At 38.9% G+C, this 26,958-nt stretch overlaps 1 protein-coding gene across 1 annotated transcript in view; it reads left to right on the plus strand.

Moving 5' to 3' along the window:
• Nucleotides 1-26,958, plus strand: part of LOC111143049 (CTTNBP2 N-terminal like) — a 50,169-nt gene that overhangs the window by 18,986 nt on the left and 4,225 nt on the right. Inside the window, exons 4-5 of the mRNA XM_022496483.1 lie at nt 21,926-22,156; nt 25,545-25,652. Coding sequence (XP_022352191.1) covers nt 21,926-22,156; nt 25,545-25,652 — 339 coding nt within the window. The remainder of the gene's footprint in view (nt 1-21,925; nt 22,157-25,544; nt 25,653-26,958) is intronic.

Here is a 26,958-nt window from a genome sequence, read left to right on the forward strand (position 1 = left end):
GCGCGAATCCAATTTTAGTTACTTTAGGCAGCTTCTGACAAGTTGAAAGAGCAGCTTGAGAAGCAGGAGCTATAATTAAGGGAGCATTTGGATATAAGATACCATTCAGAATGGGGCACAAGTGTTGTGTTTAGTCTGCATAGGGCTTGGAGGTGATAAAGTTGTCTTCTGAAGCTTAAGCTAGATGCAGTCTAGGTTGAAATGAATAGCTTCACCAGAAGTGAGACGTCTTTAAACAGTCTGTTGTTAGATAAAATCAGTAGCAGCTGGGGTCAAAACTGTTTCAGTCCTTTTGAGAAAAGCAACTGCCATACCAGATTCTTAAAGTTAAAATGAAATCTCTGTTTGTAGTTGTTTGTTTGTTTGTTTGTTTGGGCTTCTATAATATATAAAGATTTTACTGTTACTATTTCTATAATTCTTGCTTAGCAACAAGCACCTGTTGGGCTTCTTGGACTAATATGGCAGCTTACTAATTTTCTTACATTTAGTATTCTTTCTTAATTCATGTTTCGTGGGTTGAAAAGTTTTTGAAATAGATTGGTTTTTTTTCCTTCTGCTTAAGTAAAAAAGCTTATCTTTTTTCCCTCTTTACCTTCAAAATAGATTTTTTTCCTGGGCATAAAATCTATTCTTCAACCTTGCAACTTTGAACAAAACCATATGGTTCACAGTTGCTGCTAAATAAATAGTAGGTCACATTGGCAGGGCTTGGGTTTTTATAGGAATATATTTATTATAAAGGTCCCAGATTCTACATATAGAGCTATATTTATAAAAGAACTTCATTCATTTTCCAGAATTTCTGCAGAGTGCCAGATTGCAACTACACCCTTCTAGAAAAGCCCCCGCCATAGTTACTTTTCTCCCCAAAATCTAAAAGCCTCCTCGTTCTTCTGTTGCAGCCAAGGCGTGTTTGGCATGGAACCAGGAAAGTCGGTAGAAAATAGTGTAATATTCAGCTTCTCTGTATTTAAAAATCTAGTTGCTACAGAGGCCATTTATACTGTATTTGGTCCTAACTGAACTTTTATATAAAGTGATTTTCTGTTTTACAAGAGATTATGTCAGAGGGAAACATTCTTTGTGAAAGTCTTTCTCTTTCACCAGTTTATTTTCATGAATGAGTACACTATAGGAATCCCTTCCATAGTGAAAGCAAATTACAGTGCTCATGAACTAACTGTCCCGGGTTGCCTGGGCCGGCATCCCACAGTTCAGTAAGAGAGCTCATTAATTCTAAGCAGATCTAGGAGATGGCTTCCCAGCGAGGTTTGACTACTCCAGAGGAAGATAGAGGACCCTTAATGGCCATTTAAAACATTTGGAAAAATAGATTTGATTGCTAATAAAAGTTAGATTAAATCATTTATTTTTGAGTCTTCCACATTGGGTGTACTATATCTGCATGTCTTAGATCTGATGCAGTGTCAGGTTTTATTAAGGTTTTTAGATTTACGTTCATAACCTTTACTGTAAAACATGTTTTAGAAGGGATTTAATCAGCGGGTGTTTGGGGCCGTATTTTAATTTTTTTATAGTTAGAATGGCTGATATTTTCTATTCCTACTCTCTCTGAGTGAAGTCCAGATGTGAAATCCTAGCTTTTCAAACAAGAGAGACATAAAGATAATTACTAGGCAGTCTACAAAGCCATTGATTAGAATATTCAAATTAAGTATAGCTGTTAAGAGTATGGAGCTTTCAAATCAAAAGTTTAGAGTACTGCCATTTAATTGTGTGATTTTTTTGGCCAGTTATTTACACTATAAGCTTTATCAGCAGAATGATATATTGTGAGGATTAAATGAGATAGCAAGTGCTATTTGAGGTACTCAGTAGTCATTTACTCTTAGTTATGTTTATTAGAACAAAAGTTTTACAGTCCATCCATTTCGAACAGTATATTCAGTAATATGCTGTTCTTCATACAAAAGATGAATCTTTAGATTAAATATTTGTTGTCACTAGGGCTTACACTTTAGCTTGTTTTTCTTATGGGAATTGATGGTTGTGAGTGGATCCATCCCCACCCCCACCACCAAAAGCATGTACTTTGAGACAGCTGGCAAGGGTTAAGGGTGTGCTCTGGGGCATGAAACAGATGTTATGTTATATCCCCCTTCCACCCATAATGAAAACAGGAAATACAGGGACATCGTGGAAGGCTTTTTAGAAGTAAGTTTTTTTCCCATTGATTTCCTTGTGTATTTCTCTGTTGTTTGATTTGGCATGCTGTTACATTTTGTTTTTCTAAACAGCTTTATTGAGGTATAATTGACATACTCTAGCTGCACTATGTATATTTAATGTGTATAAGTTGATGTTTTGTTACATGTATACATACTGTCATGAAACCATTACTACAACCAAGATAATGAACATATCTATCTATCTATCCCCTCCCCCAAATTTTTCCCATGCCTCTCTGTGACCCTTTTACCTAACCTTCCCCTCTTTTACCTTTCCTTCTCCCTCTACTGGCACCCACCCCACTAATCCACTAGAGATCAGTTTACATTTTCTAGAATTTTACAGAATGCACATTTTTTTTCTTGGCCCAGTATGTCACTCAGTGTGATTATCTTGAGATTTATCCATGTTGTTACTATATTGATAGTCCATTCCTTTTATTCCTGAGTAGTGTTCCAGTGTATGTCTCCTCCATATCTGTTGGTGAACATTTTCATTGTTTCCAGTTTTGAACTGCTGCAAATAAAACTGCATATGCAAGGCTTTACATAGACATATGCTTGCTTGCTTTCTTTCTTCTTCTTCTTCTTCTTCTTTTTTTTTTTTTTTTTTTGGATGAATACCTAGGAATGAAATGGCTCTGTTACCTGGTGGGTGTATGTTTGTTTTTGTTGTTGTTAGGAAACTGCCAGACTTTAAGACTGGTGTACTTTACATTCCCACCAGCCATGTGTAAGTGTTCAAGTTGCTCCACATCTTCACCAACACTTGGTATGGCCAGTCTTTTTAATCTTAGCCTTTCTAATAGGTGTGTAATAGCTCACTGCAGTTTTAATTTGCATTTCCTTGTTGATTTAATGTTTTGTTCCATTAATCTGTCTTGATGCCAGTACCACGTTTTCTTGATTACTGGGGCCTTATAATAAATCTTAAAATCAGGTGGTGTTAATCTTTCAACTGTGGGTTGGTTTGTGTTTTTTCCGAAGTTGTTTTAGTGATTCATGCTCCTTGGCATTGCCATATGAATCTTAAAATCAGCTCATCCGTTTCTCCAAAAATGCTATTGGGGTTTTGATTGGGATTCCATTGAATCTATAGATCAATCTGGGGAGAATTGACATCTAAAAATTGTCTTTTCTAATCCATGAACATGGTATTTGTCTCCATTGATTTAGGTCTCTTAGCAGTGCTTTATAGTTTTCAGTGTATAGGTCTTTCCCATCTTTTGTCATATGTATCACTAGTAGGGTAGCTCTTTTTTCAATTTCTTGAGGAACCTCCATACTGTTTTCCAGAGTGGCTGCATGGCTGCACCAGTTTGCATTCCCACCAGCTTGTAAGAGGGTTTGCCTTTCTTTGCATCCTCGCCAAAATCTGTTTCCTGACTTGTTAATTTTAGCCATTCTGACCAATGTGAGGTGATACCTCATTGTGGTTCTGATTTGTATTTCCTTGACACTGAGTGATGTTGAGCATCTTCTTGTGTGTCTGTTGGCCATCTGGATGTCTTCTTTGGAAAAATGTCTGTTCTTGTCTTCTGCCCATTTCTTAACTGGATTATTTGTTTTATGCGTGTTGAGTTTAATAAATTTTTTATAGATTTTTGGATACTAACCCTTTATCACGTACGTCATTTGCAAATATCTTTTCCCATTCTATAGGTTGCCTTTTAGTTTTGTTGATTGTTTCCTTCACTGTGTAGAAGCTTTTATCTTCATGAAGTCCCAATAGTTCATATTTGCTTTTGTTGCCCTTGCCTCTGGCAATGCTTATTAACCTTCTCTTAGATCGAGTAAAGTGATGCAGAGTAGCTTTTTCAGCTTTGCTCTACCGCTTTTTAGAAATTAAAATTCTGTGGGGCGCCTGGGCGGCTCAGTGGATAAAGCCTCTGCCTGCAGCTCAGGTCATGATCCTAGGGTCCTGGGATCCAGCCCTGCATCAGGCTGTCTGCTTAGGAGCCTGCTTCCTCCTCTCTCTCTGCCTGCCTCTCCGCCTACTTGTGATCTCTGTCAAATAAATAAAAAAAATCTTTTTTTAAAAAATTCTTTTTAAAGAAATTAAAATTCTGTAATTTAATTTTTAAAATTTTGCTGAAGAGAGTTCACTAATTATTTTTCCAATGGCAAAACTTAATAGTAATTTAAAAATCATAGCCATCTCAGAAAAAGAAACAGTACTTCTGCTGCTTTAATGAACTGCTCCCTTTAAAGCAGCTTTTTATCCCTTGTCTTTATTAGTTTTAATAGTTTACTATCTTATTTTTTTTTTAAGATTTTATTTATTTGAGAGAGCAAGAGCAACACCGAAAGAGAGAACACGAGGGGGGACAGAGGAAGAAGGAGAAACAGATTCACTGTTAAGCAGGGAGCCAGAGGCAGGGCTTGATCCAAGGACCTGAGCCGAAGGAAGGCAGATGCTTACCTGACTGAGCCACCCAGGCACCCCTGTATCTTATTTTTTGATAAATAATTTTATTTATTATTTTGAGTAATTTTTCTAAAGAGGAAAAAAACAGTATGTACATTTTTCACCTTTTGATAGAATATTATTACCTCTTTCCTAAAAGTAACAGAACTAATCTAATTAAAGTTTAAAGATCATCTTAAAAATTAACATTTTAGGGGCGCCTGGGTGGCTCAATGTGTTAAAGCATCTGCCTTCGGCTCAGGTCATGATCCCAAGGTCCTGGGATCGAGCCCCGCATCGGGCTCTCTGCTCATTAAGGAGCCTGGTTCCCCCTCCCTCTCTCGCTGCCTGCCTCTCTACCTACTTGTGATCTCTGTCTGTCCAATAAATAAATAAAATCTTTAAAAAAGTTTTATATTAAATGATTTTCACTAGCCCGTAAATAGACATTAAAATATACTGTTTCCTTATTATTTCCTAGAAAGCATTCTTTTTCTCATTGTTAATTTGGACCATAGGAAGAAAATTTATTTTAAAGGGGATTTATTTAGAGGCAACATCCCTGTATCTGAGTGCTATTCCAGAGGGTTACTGCAGAATAGGTAGACATAGTTTACCTCGCTGTTATGCTTTTGAATTAAAAATTCAATGTTGGTTTCTTTCATTAAATATACTAATCTCAAGACATCTATTTATTGAAGAGACTTGTTGTAGTCTAAATGGTTTTATGTAAAAATTTATTTACAGAAAAAATTTTCTATGTTACTTCCAGTTACCCCCCAAACAGCTCATGATAACATAGTTATATTGTTCTATTTCCAATTAATTCTTTATAAAGAGTAGCCTTTGGTTAATGGGTACATGAATTAGGTAATACATCCACATGGCAACTGTTAGGTAGCTATTTTACATAGCTATTTTAAAACATTGGCGTGCCTGAGTGGCTCAGTGGGTTAAGTATCTGCCTTCGGCTCAGGTCCTCCTGCTAGCAGGGACCCCACTTTTCCTTCTCCCTCTTCTCCTCCCCTCTATTTGTGCTGTCTCTCTCTCTCTGTCAAATAAAAAGTAAATAAAACCTTAAAAAAACATAATGCATATGAAAAAGTTTTAACGACCTGGTAATGTTCCTATGGTGTAATGTTAAATTTGCAAAGCAGTGCGTAACATTAAATATATCCTTTAATCTTGATTATAAGAATAACGTGTGCATGTGTGTATACACAGGAAAAGGACTCAAACAAATAGATTGAAATTTGTAGTTTTATTGTATTTATTTTTTTTTCTGGAGAGAGAAAGAGTGCACATACATGCACGAGTAGGGAAGAGTAGGGGCTGAGGGAGAGAGAGAAATCTTAAGCAGGCTCCATGCCCAGCACAGAGCCCAAGGCAGGGCTTGATTTCACAACCCTGAGATCATGACCTGAGCTGAAATCGGGAGTCAGACAATTAACTGACTGAGCCACCGAGGCACCCTTGAAATTTGTAGTTTTAATATTAATAGTGGTTGTCCCTGGGTAGTGGAATCATAGGTACATTTTAATTTTTTTCTCCAAAACCTATGTATTATATGTAAATTACTTTGAAATCAGAAACATGTGCTTTTAAATATAGTAATCGTATACAACAGCTTCTTGTTCAAATTTCTGTTTGTTAACAGTCATGCCCTAAGACGATAATTTAGTTACATAATATTCACTTTGTAGGGAAAGATGTCAGAGCTAATTAGAACTACAGTTAAATTATCCCCTGTTTGTTGTTCCTGATATTGTTAATATTATTCTTTTTCTAGCCCACCCTAAATAACTATCTCTGCCTGAAAAACCAACCTCAATTCCCAAGCTATACAATAAAAAGATCATAGAGTTTAGGGAAAGAAGAAAGAAGGCTATAATAAAAATACCTCTTTATCATACCAGAGTCTAAAGAGGTGTCTTTCAAACAGTTTTGCAATATATTCCATCATTCTGCCACAATCCAGGCCACATATAGACAGCAACAAGCATGTATTAAGTAAAGCAGAAATTTCACCAAAATGTATACTAACTTTATGCTTTACTATAATATTTATACTATACCGTACTATATTATTTTCTGATCTTTTGCACTTTATTTTTCATTAAATGCTCTTTGTGATCCTACTAACCTAATTTCATGACCCACTTTTAGAAATTTTCCTCACAGATGTACTTAGGCCCATCCAATCAAGTGTATGTGTAAGGATATTTATTGCAATATTGGTCATAGCAGCAAAATGCCAGATACAACCTAAGTGTCTATTAGTAGGGTTCCAGCCAAGTAAATTATGGTAATATTATGCAGTAGAATACTGTGCAATCATTAAAGAGAATGAGAGATAGAGCTTTATGTATAACATTCTCCAGGATATGGTTAAGTGAGAAAATAAGTCACAGAACAGTGGGCATGGTGGGGGGGGGAAGAAACAGTATTAAGTTGCAACTGGTGAAGCCAGAAATACATCTTACAGTGCCTCTTTCTTGCTTCCCGTTGGCTTGGTTTCTTTGAGAATAGTAGGAGCTCCCAAAAAATGTTCTGCCCTGGGAAGAGAGTGAGATTCCTGAAAGGGATGTACCAGGTTTAATGGTGGGTACTCTGACAGAAAAGAGCCAAAAGAAGCAGGAAAGGCTGGTCCTATATGGACTGTTTCTAAATTGGGTATTTATATTAAAGAGAGGACTGCATTCTTAAATGATGAAGCATCTTTGTTGCATTCAGAAAAATGTGGAGCCCCAGAAGGAATAGCTAACTGACTCTTGAGAGTAGTTGTCTGATATCAGCTGCTTGCCCTGCAGATTTTACCCACATCATCATTCGTATTACAAATTATGGTATTTAGGGGTTCAAGAGGGAAAGTTCCAAAAAATAAGCAGATTTCTCATTTCACCACATCTTCCTGTGGCCTGTTCTCTGTATGCCTTTGAGGCAAGAAAGGGGGAACTCAGCTTGTACAATGCTACCTATTTAGAGAATGCACAGTTCTCTAGCAGTTGGGGAGCAGTTCCACAAAAGATTATAGCAGTGGGGAATTTCACCACATTTATTCAGCCTGAAACTAAAGCAAATAAAAAAGGGAAACAGCTTATTCCTGTTATTTTTACTTCCTCTTATTGTGTCTTCCTTGCATGTGTGAGCCTTGTGATTCGGGATTAATCAGAAGTTATTTCTAGTTGCTCCCCTTAAAGAGAGAGAAAGGAGGATAGCGAGGTTGCTTGCAAAATTAAAGCCTGTGATCCATCATTTAGTATTTCAGTTTAGCCAGTTATAGGAATATTTGGAAAGACAGGAGGAAGCCATCATCTTGTATGTTTGCTGAAAATCTTAAGTACTGGGGAGCATATATTGAGTGAAGCAGGGAATTTTATCATGTTGGGATTTATTTCCTTAGAAAAGCAGAGGAATGGATCTATTCCACCAAACTAGTCACATCCATGAGCAAGAATGCTCATTGAAGTATTGCTTGATATAGTATTAGAGAACTATAAACAATCTAAATGTCCATTAATAAAATATAGCAACATCAAGTGGTCCATCCTTACTATGGCATATTATCTAATTGCTTTTTTTTTTTAATGAGAAAAAAACAAGCAATGTACTGACTTAATTAGAAAGATCTGAGACACAATAAATGAAAAAGTGCACATATACACATTTATGGATATACTTGGAGAAAGTCTGAAAGGATACCCATGACACCAAAAACTCTTAAAGAGAAAAGAGAGATTGGGTTGTGTTCAGGAAGGACTTTGGCTTTATCTGTATAGTTAAGTTTTTTATTAGAAAATATTCATTTATGAAATTAAAAATTATATTTTAAAGAAATATAGTATGAACTGGAACATTAAGGAGTTAAGAACCACATTTATTTCTTAAGTGTCTTTACTTCTAAGTGATTTATACTCTCACATAAATCTAAATAATTCTAAGATACAGTTAAGAGGGTAGAGACAAGCCTGGCATACTTGGGAGAGCATGGGCTTATTAACACCATATCCCTGATTTTCTCCCAAAAAGAGCAAAGAGTAAATTTCCCATTAATTTTCAAATTCTCCTTTTGAACAGGATGCCTAAAAGTTCTTTCAAAGCAGATTCTTTCACAGGTCATGGACTCAAATTTAATAGAGCTGACAACGTATATATGAGGAACTATGTGACTAAAATTTCAAGAAATACCATTATCATAGCAGGAGACCTATAACCCTTCAAAGTACTTTTCCTGGCTTCAGTTTCATATCTGTAGTTCATAATATTCCATTGTTTAACAACAACAAAAAGAATTTCTGTGTCGGAAAAGCCAACTCCACCTAGTGAGTTCTAAGATAGGCATAACTTCCAAAAATTATTTTAATCTTATTCACTGGCTGTCTGTTCGACAAAAGCCTAAATTCATTGGTAGAACTGAGTATGGGACTGTGTTACTGAAGTCAGAAGTCTCTATTCTTATTGACTGGAAACTCCATACATAAAAACTCTCCCATTACTGTATCCAGTAAAGTTTTGTAGGATTGAATCATACTTAATGTGATTTCTTTTTCTCTGTCTGCACCAGATTAGTGATAATATGGGAATTTATCAATTCCTGCTGCTAAGTACCACAGAAAATAGAGATTTTCATCTCTTTTATGTCTGATATTTCTCTTTTGCAATAAATGTAAGCAAGCCCCACGAGGGATGGATGCTTCATCTTGTTCAGCCCTGCATCCTGAATGTCTAGAACCTCCAAAGTTCTTGCAGAAGTATTTGTCATGTGAGGGAATAAGTTCAGGCCTTTGGGGTCTAAGTTGAATGTATTCAAGGCCCAAAATAGATTGCCTCTTATTAATTCATATTTTTGAGAAGAGAGGCTTCACTATCGTAATACAATTTCATAACTTTTACTGTTGATAATTCCCACTCGGTGACATTATTTACATTTCACCCTGCACTAAGAAGGAACGGTTTGTTCTTCAGACGGGAAATCATTGCTTGTGTTTGTTTCCATATTTGTCATAAAGGATACCAAATAATTGGGATATGTACCTTTGTTCACTATGCCTATGTCTTCATCTAAAAAAAATGAAAGACCGGGGCGCCTGGGTGGCTCCGTGGGTTAAGGCCTCTGCCTTCAGCTCAGGTCATGATCCCAGGACCCTGGGATCAAGCCCCCGCATAGGGCTCTCTGCTCGGCAGGGAGCCTGCTTCCCCCCTCCTCTCTGCCTGCCTCTCTGTCTACATGTGAACTCTGTCAAATAAATAAATAATTTTTTTTTTAATGAAAGGCCATATTTTAGTGGTTTTAAAAATTTTATTTATTTATTTATTTGAGAGAGAGCAGGAGTAGACACAGGATAGCAGCAGAGGGAGAGGGAGAAGCAGGCTCCTCACTGAGCAGGGTGTAGGGAGCCTGATGATACCAGGGTCCTGAGACCATGACCTGACCCAAAGGCAGACACTTAGCTGACTGAACCACCCAGGCACCCCCATATTTTAGTTTTCAGCTGGCATTTTACCTCGGGGTCCCTATCTGTCAGAGTGGAATGTAGTCATCTGCACTCCCTGACTGACCAGCAATGGGAGCTTTGTGAGCCTCATTGAAAATCGTATATTATCTTTTTTTAAAGAGTATAGTATCGCTTGTCTTTCCTTATGTATCTAAGTATATCCAAAAATACTGTTGCCCAGACACTGCAGCTAAGGGCCTCCATGGGCATCTGTCTAAATTACACATATCCTCTCTCTTAATCTTTCAGAACTTGTTTACTTATGTCCCATTTCATGAGTGGGTTTTTGCTTTTGGCTCCCACCAAATCTTCCTCATTCCCCCCTTTCTCTGGTTGCTTTCCAAATTGTTCTCTTTTCCCTTTGAAATCCTTTCTTTTCCCTTTAAAACCTTTTTTTCCTGGGACAAGTGACGACCTCCAGAGGAGGCCAAGAAGCCATTAGGGAAGAGGCTGAGACAGACAGAGAGGCTTAGAATAGAGCCGCTGGTGCTGTTTCTTTGGGGATTGAAATGGTCAAGGTTATCCCATTCTTGTCCTTGGTGACATTAAAGTTTCCTAAAGGTATTGTTATCCTTTAAAGTAAAAAGGAAGCGCTCTTATATCTCCAAGCAAAGATAACTTCCCATCCATTCATCCTCTAATCTCCTCAGTACACTTTTATGGAGATAAAAGCAGTAGGGGGTTGGGATTACTTGGGATTAGTAGTAGCTGGGGTCAATTTGAGCACGCTGGGTTTCACCATACCTGTATTTATCCAGTACCTTCTTGTAGTGATAAACATTGCCATTTCACATTTAATAAATTTTCATGAAATACCCACAATGCACTTGTAGCCCACCTTTCTCTTCTCGGTCTTGGCTTCTTTACTCCTCTTCCTCTTCTGTTCTCTAAAGAAAAATCATCCTGCCCTACTTTGAGTCCCCAGTTTCCCTGTATGACGGCTGGTTCAAACTGAATAGCTAGCTGCCTCCTCCTCCGTGAGTCCTCAGTGACCACAGAGGTTGCCACCTCTCCAGCCTGGGACTTGTGACAGAGGGCTTGTGCTCTCTCTCAGTATTTCATCATAAATACTGTTTTACCTTCTCTCATCAGTGGGTAGAATTAGCACAGTCCCTGCTTCTGTTTGCCTGCCCTCACATCTTGCTCTCCTTGTGGCTTGAGAGCCACACAAGTCCCCTTTCAACCCCCACAAAACTTCTTAGCCCTGTTTCCTCACTAAACTTCTCAGTCTGAACACTTTCTACTCCTGAGTCTTGCTAATAAGGACCCTCTCTCCATGACCTTACCACTGAGCGGCTGGTTTCTTGCCACGCTTCCTTGTAGTATGACTGCGTGTGTCATTTAAGAAAAACGTTTAGAGTTAAGACTCGTCCCACAATCATACAGCTCCCTCCATAAGATCCCCTAACTAGAGGAAGAGGAAGATACCCTTTCAGTCTTATTAATGAGCTCTTTTTAACTATTTTAGCCTTGAAGTTAGTTTCTGCACTGCTAATACATTGTGAGTTAAAGAGGCTGAGCACACTTCTAAGAAAGAAGTTTTTCAAGTTCACATTTGCTTAAAGGATCACACACAGGTTATAGTCTGTGGTCTGGGTCTCCCTGTGCCATACTTCAGAGACGGTTTTTGGATTATATGCCCGGCTCAACCTCCTGGTGTTTCCTGTGATTCATTATATCGCTGATAGTCCCATTTATCTGCCAGAACCCGCCCACTTCCAGGGTTGGCCTTTTCCTTCCTATTCTGAGTGTAAGATCTGAGTCTTAGAAAGTCCTGATCAAATAAATTGTACTTGGTGTTCCTCTAAACATTAATGATACTGTTTAGAAAACATTTAAACAGCAGAGGCAGTTTGTTTATTTCTGCTCTTAGGTCTTGAACTTGTCTGGCATATTTTAAGCCCCTTAAGAGCAGAAGACTACATCTTACTTAGTCAAGTCTATATCCCCATTATCATTGCCCACATCACTCAGTATTAGTAGTACCCCGCAAACATTAAGTGGTCAGTAAAGGCATTCAAAACATGTGTCCTTGTGAATCAGCCATGTGTCCAGGAAATTTTCCCAAACCTCTCCAGTGCTGTGTTTGGTTGTCTAACCCTGATAACACGGAGATTTTTTTTGTTAACATTCTTGTATATTTGTTGTTAGGCCAAACATCTCGTGGCTTGTAGACATTTATAACATTCATTAGTTTAAAATAAAACAACAATACTGATTACTTTATCACTTCTTTTAGAATTTATATATGATAGCTTAAGCTGTTAAAATCATAGATTCAGGAGTCAGACTAATTGGGTTTGTCATTCTATTCTAGTGTTTTTCATACTTTTTTGACAGAGACACAGAGTAAAAATAGACTGTATTGTGACCCAAGGGACATACATGCAGACACACGACACACATACACACACCTATATTCTTAGGTCAGAAGAAAAGTCTCGAAACACGACTCACAATATTCGGTGTTCTGTAATGTTTTCTGTTCTCTTCCATTTTTAAGCCACTGAGAGAGACCTACTAAATTGAAATTAATTCCTACAAAGTCCTGAGGAATATCTGTTTAAGTAGTACTCATTCAGCTAACGTATTCAGTACTTCTGTACCATTTACAGTACTTCTGCTACTTAACTGGCTTTGTGGGAAAGTCCCATGTTAATGTTCAGTTTCTTCTATAAAATGGAGATATAAGTGATGTCTACGTCCAGAGCTATGTCGTTTAGGATTAGATTAGATGTGCCCACTGCCTGGCATACCTGGCAGGCACTACAATATTGGCACCTGCTTCATTGTTTAATTGTTATTAAAATCACATTGATTCCAGTGTCCCATGTTTCTGAAACACTGTATATAAGGAATACATTTCATATAACTTTGTTTTCCCTTTAACTCTCATTATGTATTTTTATATTTTTGAACTAGAGATATAATTTAGTTATAGTGGAGTGCACACATCTTAAGTGTTGATAACACAGATCAGTAAGTTTTGACAAATGCACCCATCCATTTGACCTCCATCCCCATCAAGATGTAAACAGTCCCATCACACCAAAAAGTCATCTTGGGTCCCTTCCTGGTACCTTGTTCCCCAACACCCAGAGACAACCTCTGCTGTAATTTTTCCACCATAAAACTGTGGTGATCATTTCCAGTGTGGGACTGTTATGAAAAAAGCATGCTTTAGACAATTATTGTTTATGTCTTTTTGTGGATTTATGTTTTTGTTTCTTTTGGATAAGTACTTAGCTGGAGGTAGGCGTTTTCTAACTCTATGATTAATTTCCAATTTATTTCTAAAGTGGATATTCCGTTCTCCCCGCAGCAATGTGGTGAGTGTTCTAGTTGCTCCAAATCCTTTCCAGCATTTGATGTTGTCAGCCTTTAAGTTTAGCCTTTCTAGTGGCTTTCTAGTGTTATCTTATCATTGTTTTAATTTACATCTCTTTGATCACTAATGAGTTGAGCACTTTTTTATGTGCTTTTTGGCCATTCCTATATTATCTTCATGTCTGTGATCCATCCCTGTTTTTTGTGTGTGGTATGAGGTTGATGTCAACTCTCATTATAGTCTCCTGGATAAAAGAGATTAGGATCTAATGTACCATTAAAATTATACTTTACAATTCTTAATTAATGTTCATTAATTTGTTCAGTACTTATTGAATCTCTTTGCACATTTTCTTTCCCAACTCAAAAAATTATTTATGGAGACCCCAGTCCAGATTGTATATGTAATTTGTTTCAACCACACACATAAACCCACCTCCAAAATAAAACAGAGCAAAGACAACAACACTGAATACATTTATTTCAATTTCATTAGGAGTTTTCACAAGGCTTTCTGGAATTTGAATGTTGAAGCAGCTACATTAAGCTGTTTACCTTTTTTTTTTTTTTTTAAGTTTTTGTTTAAATTTTAGTTAAGATACAGTGGAGTATTGGTTTCAGGAGTAGAATTTAGTGATTCATCACTTACATACAACACCCAGTGCTCATCATAACAAGTGCCCTCCTTAATGCCCATCACCCGCTAGCCCATCCCCCACCCACCTCCCTCCATCCACCCTCAGTTTGTTTTCTGTGGTTAAGAGTCTCTGATGGCGGGGCGCCCGGGTGGCTCAGTGGGTTAAGCCTATGCCTTCGGCTCAGGTCACGATCTCAGGGTCCTAGGATTAAGCCCCGCATCGGACTCTCTGCTCAGCAGGGAGCCTGCTTCCCCCTCTCTCTGTGCCTGCCTCTCTGCCTACCTGTGATCTCTCTCTCTCTGTCAAATAAATCTTTTAAAAAAAAAAAAAAGAGTCTCTGATGGCTTGTTTCCCTCTCTCCTTCTTTTACTCCCTTCCCATGTGTTCATCTGCTCTGTTTCTTAAATTCCAGATATGAGTGAAATCATATGGTATTTGTCTTTCTCTGAATGACTGATTTTGTTTAGCATGATACATTCTAGCTTCATCCACACTGTTGTGAATGGCGAGACATCTTTCTTTTTGATGGCTGAGTAATATTCCACTGTGTGTGTGTGTGTTTTGTGTTTTGTGTACATACACACACCACATCTTTATCCATTCCATCAGCGTCACAGGAGTCCCTAAAATTTGGAGTTTTGAAACCCAGTCCTACACCTGAGATAAAACAGCTCAAACACAGGCAAGGAGAAGGCAGAGTTCTGACAAAAGCCAGGGACACAAGAGTGGTGATTGATTGCTCTTCTGTGGGGGCTTCCTAAAGAGTGGAGGATGTGAACTTTCAGCTCCAGGGCTAGACTGGGGCGGGGAGGGTGCAAGGTAGACGGGGTCAGGGTGCCACCATATTCCTCCCCCTATCTGTGCTGAAAGCCCCACCCCCCTGCACCCTGGAGGCCCATCTCCACTAGGGCAAGTCCACCTGGGACTTAGCACAACAGGCCCCTTCCCTAGGAGACCAGCACAAACACCTCGTCCACACCAAGTCTGCCAATTATAGAGTGCTGCAAAGCTTCAGCTCTAGAGGAAATAGGATCTAGCTTCCTTTTATACCCATATTCTTAGTCTATCAACAAGCAGCATACTAGCTGGAAATATCACACTTATAGCTATTTGTACTAAACTTACCATTTTTAGTCTTCAAAAGAATTGAGTGCACTTTAGTCAAATAATATCAAATGGTCATTTATCCTTATGTAAATAATTGGTTTTATAAACAGCAGCAGCTGCAAACTGACTCCAAAGGGAATCTTCGAAACTCTTTCTACTTCAAAGTCAGTTTGCTAAATGGATAAATTAATATTGCCTTAAATGATTATATTAAATAAATCCTAGATTTTGTTAATGGCGAAATGAAATATTGGCCTCACTAAAAATGATGAGAGTTAGGAGAGGCTGAAACATCAGGAAAGAGCTGGAAAGTGAACATCTGTTAAATGCCTTAGGCTTAAGTGGAAATATAGGATATAGGAAGAAGAAAGATGTATGAGAAGTGCTTTCTCCTTTGCCTCATTACAATCTGGGCGGGAGGAAAAACAAGACAGAAAACTGGGGAATGTTTAATCATAATGCAGGAGATAAATACCAAATGATGGTATTACATAAAATATCACAAATTATTTATGTGATATTTATTACATAAATATTTATGTAAATATGTTACATAAATATTTATTATATTTATTACATAAAATATCACAGTTCAGGATTATTGCTAAAGAAATACTATTATCAGTTATACAGGTTCCCAGTATATTTTTAGTAATGTATTACTTTGGAGTTATCTGTGGATTGGTTAATTTCATTTGCTTTTAATGAAGACTTCCTGGCTCGGTCCAATTTTAGAGGCTCTTACATATCCAGGAGTAGGTTTAGTCATAGGGTCTAAAATAAAAGGAAAACCTATCCTCTACACTTGGTTACTGAAAAATTAATTCCTATTTATAGTACTTAACAATGCACCAGGTACTTATAGGAAACATTTTATATTACTCATTTAATTTGTAAAACAAACCTGTAGGTAGGTCATTAACCTTCATTTTACATATGAGGGATCTGAGGTACAGAGAAATTAAGGGAATTGCTGAGAGTATACAGATAGAAAGTCATAGAGCCCAGATACGAACCAGTTCTGGTAAGGCTCCAGAGCCAAAAATTATTAAAGAAAATAAATGTTTAGAAAGTATATTAAAGAAAATAAATGTATAGATTTGAAAAAAATAGCATTTATGGTTAAGGGGAAAGAGCACTGGATTTTCAATAATATATTAGAAGTATTTTTTTTTTAAGATTTTATTTATCTGACAGAGAGAGAGATCACAAGTAGGCAGAGAGGCAGGCAGGGGGGGCGGGGAGCAGACTCCCCACTGAGCAGAGAGCCCGATGCAGGGCTCGATCCCAGGACCCTAAGATCATGACCTGAGCCGAAGGCAAAGGCTTAACCCACTGAGCCACTCAGGTGCCCCCAGAAGTATTTTTTAAATCATAAAAATTTTCATGTCGAATTTTGTACCCTTTTCCAAAAATTAAGATTTAATTCAAACATGGCTAAATCCTCTCTTACCAATATTGTCAAACACTGAAATCCAGTTTTCTTTGAGCAAGTCAAAGGCACTTTCAGAACAGAGGGAGTACTTGTTGTAATGTTCTTGCATCTTTATCCACGGTCACTTTATTTCCAGTTATGGTTCATCAGGGACTCCAGAGTATAAATTAGTTGAGGATTAGTAGATTCAACTTGTGTGTGAAAAGGATAGTTTTTAACATGCTTTTGGTGCTTCATTAGTTAAAACCATCCTGGAATCATGTTCTCTGGTCTTTCTGGTCTCTGTCATAGAGATAGTCAGCTATTTTTAAAGGCACAAAGTTTGTATTGCTGATTATTGTTAAAAGTATCACTTCAGGATTGGCAACCAATTGCAAAGATGTATCCTCATCCAGTTAGGGTACCATCCTGAGTCTTAAAAATAAAACTTGTACTTGAACGTAAACCCCCAATTAAGTGGGCCTTAAATCTTCACTTTTAGATTTGGAACCATTTTTCATGTTGGTGAAATCCAAAGAATGAAGAAGTTGATTTCCTGTTTCAAGATTGGAAAAAAACATAAGGATAGGTACACACACATACATTACTATAATAGGATACTATCATACTATACTATATATAGAAATATATTGCACTGCTTTTATGTATTATACTATTTAGGTATATTGTCATATGTGACATATCTAATAGTATAAATTGTATTGGAGAGGGGAGAGGAGGTGACTGTTTCATATTTCTTTTTGAAGTTTGTCATAGCAAAGCTGAAAATTTTGGAGAGCAAGCATGACAGACTCCCAAGAATTATACAGTTTTATTTTAAGCTTTCAGTAGTAGTGGTGTTTCATTCAGCCTGTGACAGGAAAAGTGAGTAATAGATGACTCGTGTGTTTTGTCTGCTGTAGCAATACCCTTTATCAGTGAATCTGTCTAACCAGCCAGTTATATTCCTATTGTCTGAAATTAAAGACCATGATGTTTTCTGACATTGTAGAAATTTCTGTTCAGTTAAAATATATGTTGTCAGTGAAGTGAAAATAATGAAATTGCAAGAAGTTGATTGATTTTTAGCTGTATTACTGAATTCCTCCCTTCAGAAGTCAAATCTGGATCACTTAAAATTTCTTACAAAATAGCTGATACACCATTAAAGTATTAAAATTCAACCTTAACAGTTTTTAGTGTTTAATAGGGATTTGGTCTCTAAGTTTGACTTGAGATGTAAACAGTAGTGGTAGCATATCTAGTCACTCATCTTGTGGTAGCCAGCCTTCAAGATGGCCCCCAATGACCTCACCTGCTGATATTCACACCTTTGTGTAGGCCACTCCCACATTTGCCAGGGTTGGTCTGTGTCACCAATAGAATACATCAGAAGTGATGGTATGTCACTTCTGAAATTAAGTTATAATATAAAAGACACTGGGATGCCCATCTTGGTGTCAGTCTCTCTCTCTGCCTCTCCCTCCCTCTCACTCACTCCCCCATCCCTCTCTCTTCCTGTCTCCCACCCTCTCCTCTCTCTCTCTCTCTCTCTCTTTCTCTCTCCTTCTGTCATGTCACCTGCTCTGTGGGAAGCCAGCACAAGCAAGGAACCAAAGCCTATGCCAGCATCCCAGTAAGCTGGGAGATGGATGCACCAGCCCCAGTTGTGTCTTCAGATAACCGCAGCGCTGGCCAAGGGCTCCGCTTCAGCCTCATAAAACAGAGTCAGAACCACCCAGTTCAATGCCGCCCAGATTCCTGACCCTCAGAACTGTATGAGATAAGGAAGGGTTTACTATATGAGCTGCTGTATTTGGGAGTGACTTGTTATATTGGACTAGATAACCAATACACACCTCCATGAATGTTCTTTTCATTCTTCAGTTCTTAACGTCTATTTTTGTTGTCCTTATTTGTTCTGTGAAACCTGTTATCCATACAGTCCACCCGATTGAGGCATTAAGTTGGTTGAAAAATACCATATTCCTTCTCCCATTTTCCAATTCAGTGTTTGGTTATAGTAAATGCAGACTTTGAATTCACTTTCCCCATGTCTGGGCCCCACGTTTGAATGTACTTTAAAGAATTGTTTTGTGACAAGGAGCTTTTTTTAGATTATTCCACAGATTCTTTTCATTTATGTACAAAACCACCAATTTTGTATAACTTGCAATTACTATGCAAGTGATTATGGAATTACTATGAAGTACTTCAAGAGAAAACAGACAGCTTAACAACTGTTCTCAGAGAAGTCTGAGACCTCACCAAAGAAGCTCATCTATTACTCGTAACTCAGTGATGGTTATTAATTATACAGGATAATAACAGTGTGGGTTTTAAAAAGTCATGTTTTAAAGTATTAGTTAACTATATACTCCAGCCTGAGAGACAGCTTCTCAGCAGATCTGTCAAGGTCACGAATTACACTCCCAGCTCCTGCTGTCCCATCCCACTTCCCCCTTGCTGTTCTGAAAAGAAAGCTGTAGAAATATTCAGGTTTCCGTGTTCCTTTCTGCCCTACCAAACCAATTTCAGTACTGAGAATCATTCCTTTACCATTGCTAATCAGACCAGAATGGTAATCATGAATAAAACAATGTGACAGTAAGAAAAATAGAATTTCAACTTTTCAAAGAGTCTTTTTTCCTCTTGCTTCCTTTGTCTAAGCATTTTTCTGAACTTGGATTTGCCTTTAGGACGTAAATAGCTACAGACAGTTTCTTTCATCACATCCTGGGTTGTCAATCTCGAGTTTTTATACCTGAACTTAAAGAAACAGATGTTCTTGGTGAAAGGAAAGTATTGATGAGTTCCTGTTGTCTGACACTATTCCTTTTAAAAGTCTAACTCAAAACTAGCTTTTTCTGTTTTACTCCTGCCATGATTTTAAAAAACAATAAAAATAGCCAATTCAGGAATTGGTCTTGTGTTTCTCTATCCTAAAATGGAATAGTGACTATTTTGAAATTTTACTGAGGATTTTCTTTTTAATTGGGAGCTGAGAAAATAGGAGTCTGTCTTGGATTCTTTCACATCCTTGCCTCTTTAATTCTCATGCTTACACAGACATACACAGACACACACGTACACACACACTTGTAGTAAGGTCAGGAAGATGGTTATCTTAAGATGGTAACTTAAAGGAACAAATCGATTTGGTTCTTCATAATTCCAGTATACCAACACCCCAATAATGTCATCATTTAAAATGGTTATAGAGGGGCACATGGTTGGCTCAGTGGGTTAAAGCCTCTGCTTTTGGCTCAGGTCATGATCTCAGGGTCCTGGGATCGAGCCCTGCATCTGCTCAGCAGGGAGCCTGCTTCCTCCCTCTCTCTGCCTGCCTCTCTGCCTACTGTGATCTCTGTCTGTCAAATAAATAAGTAAAATCTTTTTTTAAAAAAATGGTTGTAGTTAGGGGCACCTTGCTGGCTCAGTCGAAGGAACTGCGACTCTTGATCTCAGAGTCATGAGTTCGAGCCCCATGTTGGGTGTAGTTAAAAAAAATAAAATCTTAAAAAATTTTTTAATCATTGTAGTTAAGCCAGAAGTAAAACCCCAGGGCTTCTAACTCTGCTTTGAACATTTGCCAATTGACACCAACGTATATTTATAGCATAAAACTAAGTGATTCCTAGGTCTTGAACTTGGACAGTCTAATGAAGGAAGCATCATGTTTTCAGGACTGAAACATACTTCTGTGTTAAAGCCCATGTTTGCTTTACTGTCTTGAGAGGTTTTTCTGTTTTTGTTTTTGCTTTGTTTTTTTAAGCATAGCCATTGAACTGTAAATTTCCCTTTCTTTTCAAATGGGTTCCTCTTTGATGATGATGAATACTTAGCACCCCCAACCAAAAAAAAAAAAAGAAGAAGAAGAAGAAGAAAAAGAAAACCTAGCTTTTGATGAAATACTTTTTAAAAAATTGACAAATGACAGTAGTTTTCATGACTAGATTTCATATCAAAGTGTAAATCATACAGTACTTTGCTGTGGTTTTTGAGAAAGTTTCTTCAATGCTGTATTAACACTTCATTTTTTTTTTCATAGTAAAATGTCTCAGGAACCTTTGTAATGTCTGTGTAGTAAAGTACTCGTTACTGTCACCCTGTTCGCCTGCATGTAATATATGATGTTCTTACAAAGTAGTACTTCAAGTCCTTCCTAGCAGACCTGAAAGAATAGGGAAGTCAAAGAATATCTTTCCACTCCCTTCCTGATCCTTGCATCCAGTGTGGCCCCAAGCCCTAAAGCAGACTCTAATACCAGCCTGCATTCCCTGCTCACCTTCTGTCTCATCCCTGAAGCCCACCAAGCCCTGAAAGGGACAGAAAGATGGCAGGTAGCAGCAAACAGACTAAAAGAAGGGGTGGAATTTAGCAGCCGGTAGAAGGGATTTTGTCTGCACCTCTGGCTGTGAGTGTCCTGGTCTTCTTGACCCACCAATAACTGAGTGACGTTCTGCATGTTCAGATCACAAATAGTCGTAGAATATAACGTGAAAACACATTTAGCATTCTTTACTTATATACAACTGCCTTGTTACATCCCTAAATATGTAAACTGTAAAATTCTCATGTTTACCATATTTTAGAAATGCAAATGCCATAACAGAAGGAAAGGATAAGGTATTCCTGCTGGCAGTCACAAGCGTTCGTAAGCAGAGGCAGTAAGCATGGTGCTTAAGGACAAAGACATAGAGCCTGACTGCCTGGTTTTAAATCCTGGTTCCGACCACCTGTTACTTGACCACTTTATCATAGTTTTCTCATCTGCAAGTTGAGCATGATAGCACTACCTTAGAGGCTTATAAAATTTAAGTAAGTTAGGGGCACCTGGGTGGCTCAGTGGGTTAAGTCTCTGCCTTCAGTTCAGGTCATGATCCTGGTGTCTTGGTATCGTGCCCCACGTCGGGCTCTCTGCTCGGCAGGGAGCCTGCTTCCCCACCGTGCCCCCTCCGCCTGCCTCTCTGCCTACTTGTGATCTCTGTCAAATAAATAAATAAAATCTTTAAAATAAGAAAAAAAAAAAGGTTATATCCTAAAGATATAACCACATAAAGAACCTAAAAAAATTTTTAAGTAAGTCAGTGTGAATATAAATGCTTGTAACAGTGTTTACTACATAGTTGGCTCTACATAAGACTTTGTCCTCATTGATGTTACTATACTGTGCCCCCTTTCTGGCGTTGCTTCTACATTAAGACGGCCTGATCACCAGTCAGATTTGTAGTCGGCACATTCCGTTCACACTCACACTGCCGTCTTTACCATATAACTCCTAGCAAAGCCCGGGCCACAGTAGTTTTAAAAAGCAAAATGCTCATTTTTTCCCTCTTTCCCAGGCCCAACACAGAGATACTTTCATTGAAGAACGCTACGGGAAATATAACATCAGTGATCCTTTAATGGCTCTGCAGAGAGACTTCGAGACGCTGAAGGAGAAGAACGATGGCGACAAGCAGCCGGTCTGCACAAACCCACTCTCCGTCCTGAAGGTGGTGATGAAGCAGTGTAAGAACATGCAGGAGCGCATGCTGTCGCAGCTGGCGGCCGCCGAGAGCAGGCACCGCAAAGTACGTTCTCCCACCGGACTCTGCCACGTGGACCCGCACGGATACCTGCTGGGCTACGCCCGATCCCGTTCCCACAGTACTTGTCAGGGGGTCTCCTAGAGCCAAGAGTCCAGGAAGAAAACGCGAGTTATGCAGAATGTTAAATTTAGGGACTATGCCAGGCATGTTATTTAAGACGGCATTCCTTCCTGATAGGACACTCCAAAACACTTGCTCTGTCCTTTCAGCTCTTGAGCATCCAAACTTTGTCAACAGACTGGGGTTTGACCAAGCTCGCAGCTGAACAGAGTGTTCCCTGTGTGCTTCCCTAAGTGACAAATAGCAAGATTAACAGGTATTTGGGGAATGCTGTACAAGAGAGAGAGAATTTACCTGATTATAAACATGCAAGCCAATGGATTGTTTTTTATGTCTCTAGTTTTGAGATTCATTGCATTTTACTTCTCCTAAAACCATAAACAGTCCCAAGCATTGTTTATCTTAAAGCTCTTCTATCGTATTAGGAAAGTGTAAGGGGTGTGTGTGTGTGTGTGTCTGCGCGGGCACACGCGCACATGCACCTGTTTGGCTCCTCTTACAGACCCTAGTTAGGAAGGCGAACCTGTGCTTTCCTCTATCTCATCTCATTGGAATTCTAGTGCTTGTGATTTTATTCCCCGACCTGATTTACCACTCAGATTTGGCCTGTAAAAGATGCCTGGCAGGAAACTACATTTTCTAAAACTATTGGTTTAGATTTATACCAGCAAGGGAGACATCAACACATTTAGTAGGAAGCATTTTATTCTGAAAAATTGGGTCAGCAATTGCAAACTGATGAACTTTAGCTTGCTTTTATGATGTCTTGCATTAGAGAATCTGCTTAAAATGCACCTTCAGATTGCTCAGGCATAGGTCTTGCCCATCATTTTTCTCACTCTTCCCAGGGTCCAAGTGAAAGGCCAGGGTAGAGATTCTTAACCATGGATGGGCCTCAGATGTTCCAGGATCCCCCAGAAAATACACAGAATGCCAAAAGTCCATACGTTTTTATAGAATGTGAATTTTTTCCCCTATCTGTAATTGAATTCTCAGAGTTGTCCAAGACCCAGCAAAGTTTAACCGCTGGTCTAGAATGAAGGAATCTAAAAGACATTTTTGCCCAATTTAAAATGTGTCAGGTCTGTGTTAGTTGCCTAAATTTGGGGGCCTTTTACATGATCCTCTAAGAAAGTCTTCACAGCATGGTTTGCTCGGCCTTTTAACCCCTTCCTCCATGAAGCAGCTGAGCCACCCTGAAGGGTTGGCCGGCTGTCATGCCCATGAATATTGTAGTACTGGGATAATTTGTGGCTCTCAGTGATTAGGAGAGGAAGAAATTAAAAATAATTCAAAATTCTTTAATACTATATTTCACTGTAAGATTCTTTGAGTGTTAAATATTTTTAAACCAACTCCCTATCTGTAAGTGTTTTTATCAAAGTAAAACCCTGACCTTGTTACGAATCAAACAGTACCTAGAGGCTTATAATTAGGGTGTTTATTGTCCTAGTTTGCCCAAGAGAGTCCCAGTTGACGTCTGTCGCCTTGGCATAGTCATTAAGAATACCTCCTTTGACTCTCAGAAGTGCTGTGGTTTGAGCGGTAAATTACATGCTTACCCTGCTTGTTATGAAACAGAGTTCCCTCGTCCACCTCTCCCCATTCCTTCTTCTCCATATTCAAAGACCATTTATTTTGGTAGCTAAATTCCATATTTCTAAATGGTATATTATTCCCACACATATCAATTTTTGACACCTACCTTGCTTCCTGTCATTAGAGATACGGATTTACCTTACAGCCTGCCTCCCATTCCACCCTACCACCTTCCTGAAACAAACACAGCCTCCTTCCCTCACCCTCATTCTCTGCTATTCCCAGATCCTCAGCCTGCCGCATTCTGTTTCTTCTGAGGATAAACACTTGCCTTGTTCCTGGGCAGTGGATGCCTAACATTTTATGTACGGGAATCAGGCTGAGGAGACAGATAACCTTCTAGAAAATAGAGATTTTGATTCAGTGCCCTTGTTTCCTACCCCATATCTCACCTCTCCTCTGTAGCCCCTGCCATTTCCAGGTTCCATATCTCTTTGGGGCCCTGCAGGGCAAAACAGCTTCTTCCCTCATACCAAAGTAGCCACCGCACCTCCTGCCTCCTGCCCTCTTTAGATGTTATTAACATTTCTTGTGTGCTACAATTTCTGTCTTTGAGGGTTTTTATCTTTTCATTCCATTTCTGTGATTTTAGAGGGCTGTCCAAAAGGAGAGAAGATGATTGACCACCATTAGCCAAAATTGTTTTTCTATTAAATTGAAAAGTTAAGGTTTGGGGTTTTTTAGTTTAGTTTTGTTTTTTTAGAATTTTATTAAGTAATCTCTACACCCAACGTGGAGCTCAAACTCACAACCCCGAGATCAAGAGTCCCATGCTCTAATGACTCAGCCCTCCAGGCGCCCCAAGTTAGGCTTTTTTTTTTTTAAACCAGAAGGAAGAACACCAAGATGTTTTCATTTTTCTTGAATGAAAACATTTTGGGTTTCATGTCCCAAAAACTTTTCCTCTCTCCATACAAGAAGATTGTTAGTGTAGAGAAACGCTGAGAAATGGTCATTGGGAGGACAGTGCTCTGCCCTAGAGGTCTGGGCCAAGGTATCTGGGAAGCAGGGGCAGAAGCTGCTAAAAAAAAGCCCTGGTCTTTCAGCATCTTGTGCAGTATTTATAGATGGGATTATGTGGGAAATGTTCCTTTAAATGTGGACAGTATTAGCCTTCCAATTCGGCTTAATCCTTTGGTGCCAGGATAAGTGGATTGGGGTGGCAGATGAGTTAAAAGGCCTTCTGAAAAAATCTCCACATAGGATCCCAAGTGTTGAGGCTTTTTACGTGCAGGCTGAGCTCAAGAGTCTCTACCTGTCAGCTAACTCTACACAAAATGCGTATTGCTGACTGAGCGGGGCACAGAGATTTGAGCTTGGGAGGAGGATCTCGGTGTTCAGCTCTCGGTGGTCCTGTCTTGCTGCATCCCCTCCCCTCAACCCCTAGTCTGAGCAAACGGCCTGCGGTTGCTGGACCTATTAATTCTCGGAAGCCTTCTCAATCCCTAGAGCTCATTAGTTGTCCTCCTCTGCTTACTTGCCATTTTGTATCTCCTCCAATAAAGCATTGATCTTACTGTTTTCTGGCACATAGCTTGCATATCTTTCACCCTGCTAGATAATGTGATCCTGGATGGCCCTGACTAGGGTGGGTGGATTGAACTCTGGAACTATCTTAGGTGCTTAGATAGGCGCTTAGTATTTAATTGTGTTGTATTTTAAGTGTGTTTTCTTGATATTTGGAATTTTTGTTTCTTTAATTCTTTTAAAGGTGATCCTGGACCTTGAGGAAGAAAGGCAGAGGCATGCGCAAGACACAGCTGAAGGAGATGACGTCACCTACATGCTGGAGAAAGAGAGAGAGCGGCTGACTCAGCAGGTAGTGATGGTGCTCACAGCACCACGTGGGAGAAGTAGCATTTCTCAAACATTGTTCTGCAGGGTGTAAATTATTGTTACTCAGAAACAAAGGGCTTTGTGGTCAAATATATCTGGGAATTACTGGATTAAACAACGTTAAATAGGTTTCTAATTTCTTAGACCTTTTAGTACAGAAAAGTGCATTGTGAGTCGTCAGAACAAGATCGTATTCTGAGTTTAGCAAATCTATTTTCATAGACTCTTTTTTTTTTCCATAACTCACTCACTGTGGGACTGTCATCATGTAGAACATACTTTGGGAACACTAACTTCGAACTCACTTAGGAATCCAGAAACAGATACATCACAACCCAGCGTACAGACATACACAAACACATGCCTGAAACAAAAATCCCGTGAAATTATATATAACCCTTACTGCCATTCATTTTCTTAAAACTTTGATCGTGACTCATGAGACTGGTTTCCTCAACCACTGAGTCTCGTTAATGAGTTTGAAAAACATTGACTAATAGGGTTCCATCAACGCTCTCTCTCTTGCTCGGAGTTTCTGTGCCTTAAATAGGGTGGAAATAACAATTAAAATAGACTGCATTTGTGTAAAAAGTACAGTTTATTTATTTAAATAAATTAACATATAATTATTAGTTTCAGAGGTAGAGGTCCGTGATTCATCAGTCTTACAACACCCAGTGCTCCTCACATCACATGTCCCCCCGCCCCCCAACCCCCTCCAGCAACCCTCAGTTTGTTTCGTTTGGTTAAGAGTCTCTTATGGTTTGTCTCCCTCTCTGGTTTCATCTTGTTTTACGTTTTACCTCAAAAGTACAGTTTAAATGCAACTATGTGTTTGTTTTTAAGACCAGAAAGAATGATGACCAAAACTTGAAAAGTTTTATTTTCATCACTTAGGCTGATGAGAGCCCTATATTATATACCTGAAACTCCTGGAACACCGCATCAACTATGCTGGAGTTAAAATAAATAAGATGCATAGTTTTGTCTTCCTCAGTATTCATCACAAAACCCTATGTGTGTGGCTTTGTGTTATCAGTCCTGACCGTTCCGATCTTCTGACCCCACCCCCCCACCCCCGCCCCGCAGACCTAAAACACAAATGATGGTCCAGATTCCCGCCGCTATCAACATCCTAAATCACCAGAGTAAGAGTAGACCCTAGCGTGTACCCCCAGGTGGCAGGCGCTCTGGTGCCTCAGAAGCACTTGAGCTGAGCACATGGCCACGAGGCCTCCATGCGTCAGATGAGAGCCAACCGGGACGCCCCAGCTGACAATAGTTTTGCG

Source organism: Enhydra lutris, unplaced genomic scaffold, assembly GCF_002288905.1.
Source record: "Enhydra lutris kenyoni isolate GAN:26980312 unplaced genomic scaffold, ASM228890v2 scaffoldscaffold9, whole genome shotgun sequence".
In the NCBI taxonomy this organism is placed as follows: Eukaryota; Metazoa; Chordata; class Mammalia; order Carnivora; family Mustelidae; genus Enhydra; species Enhydra lutris.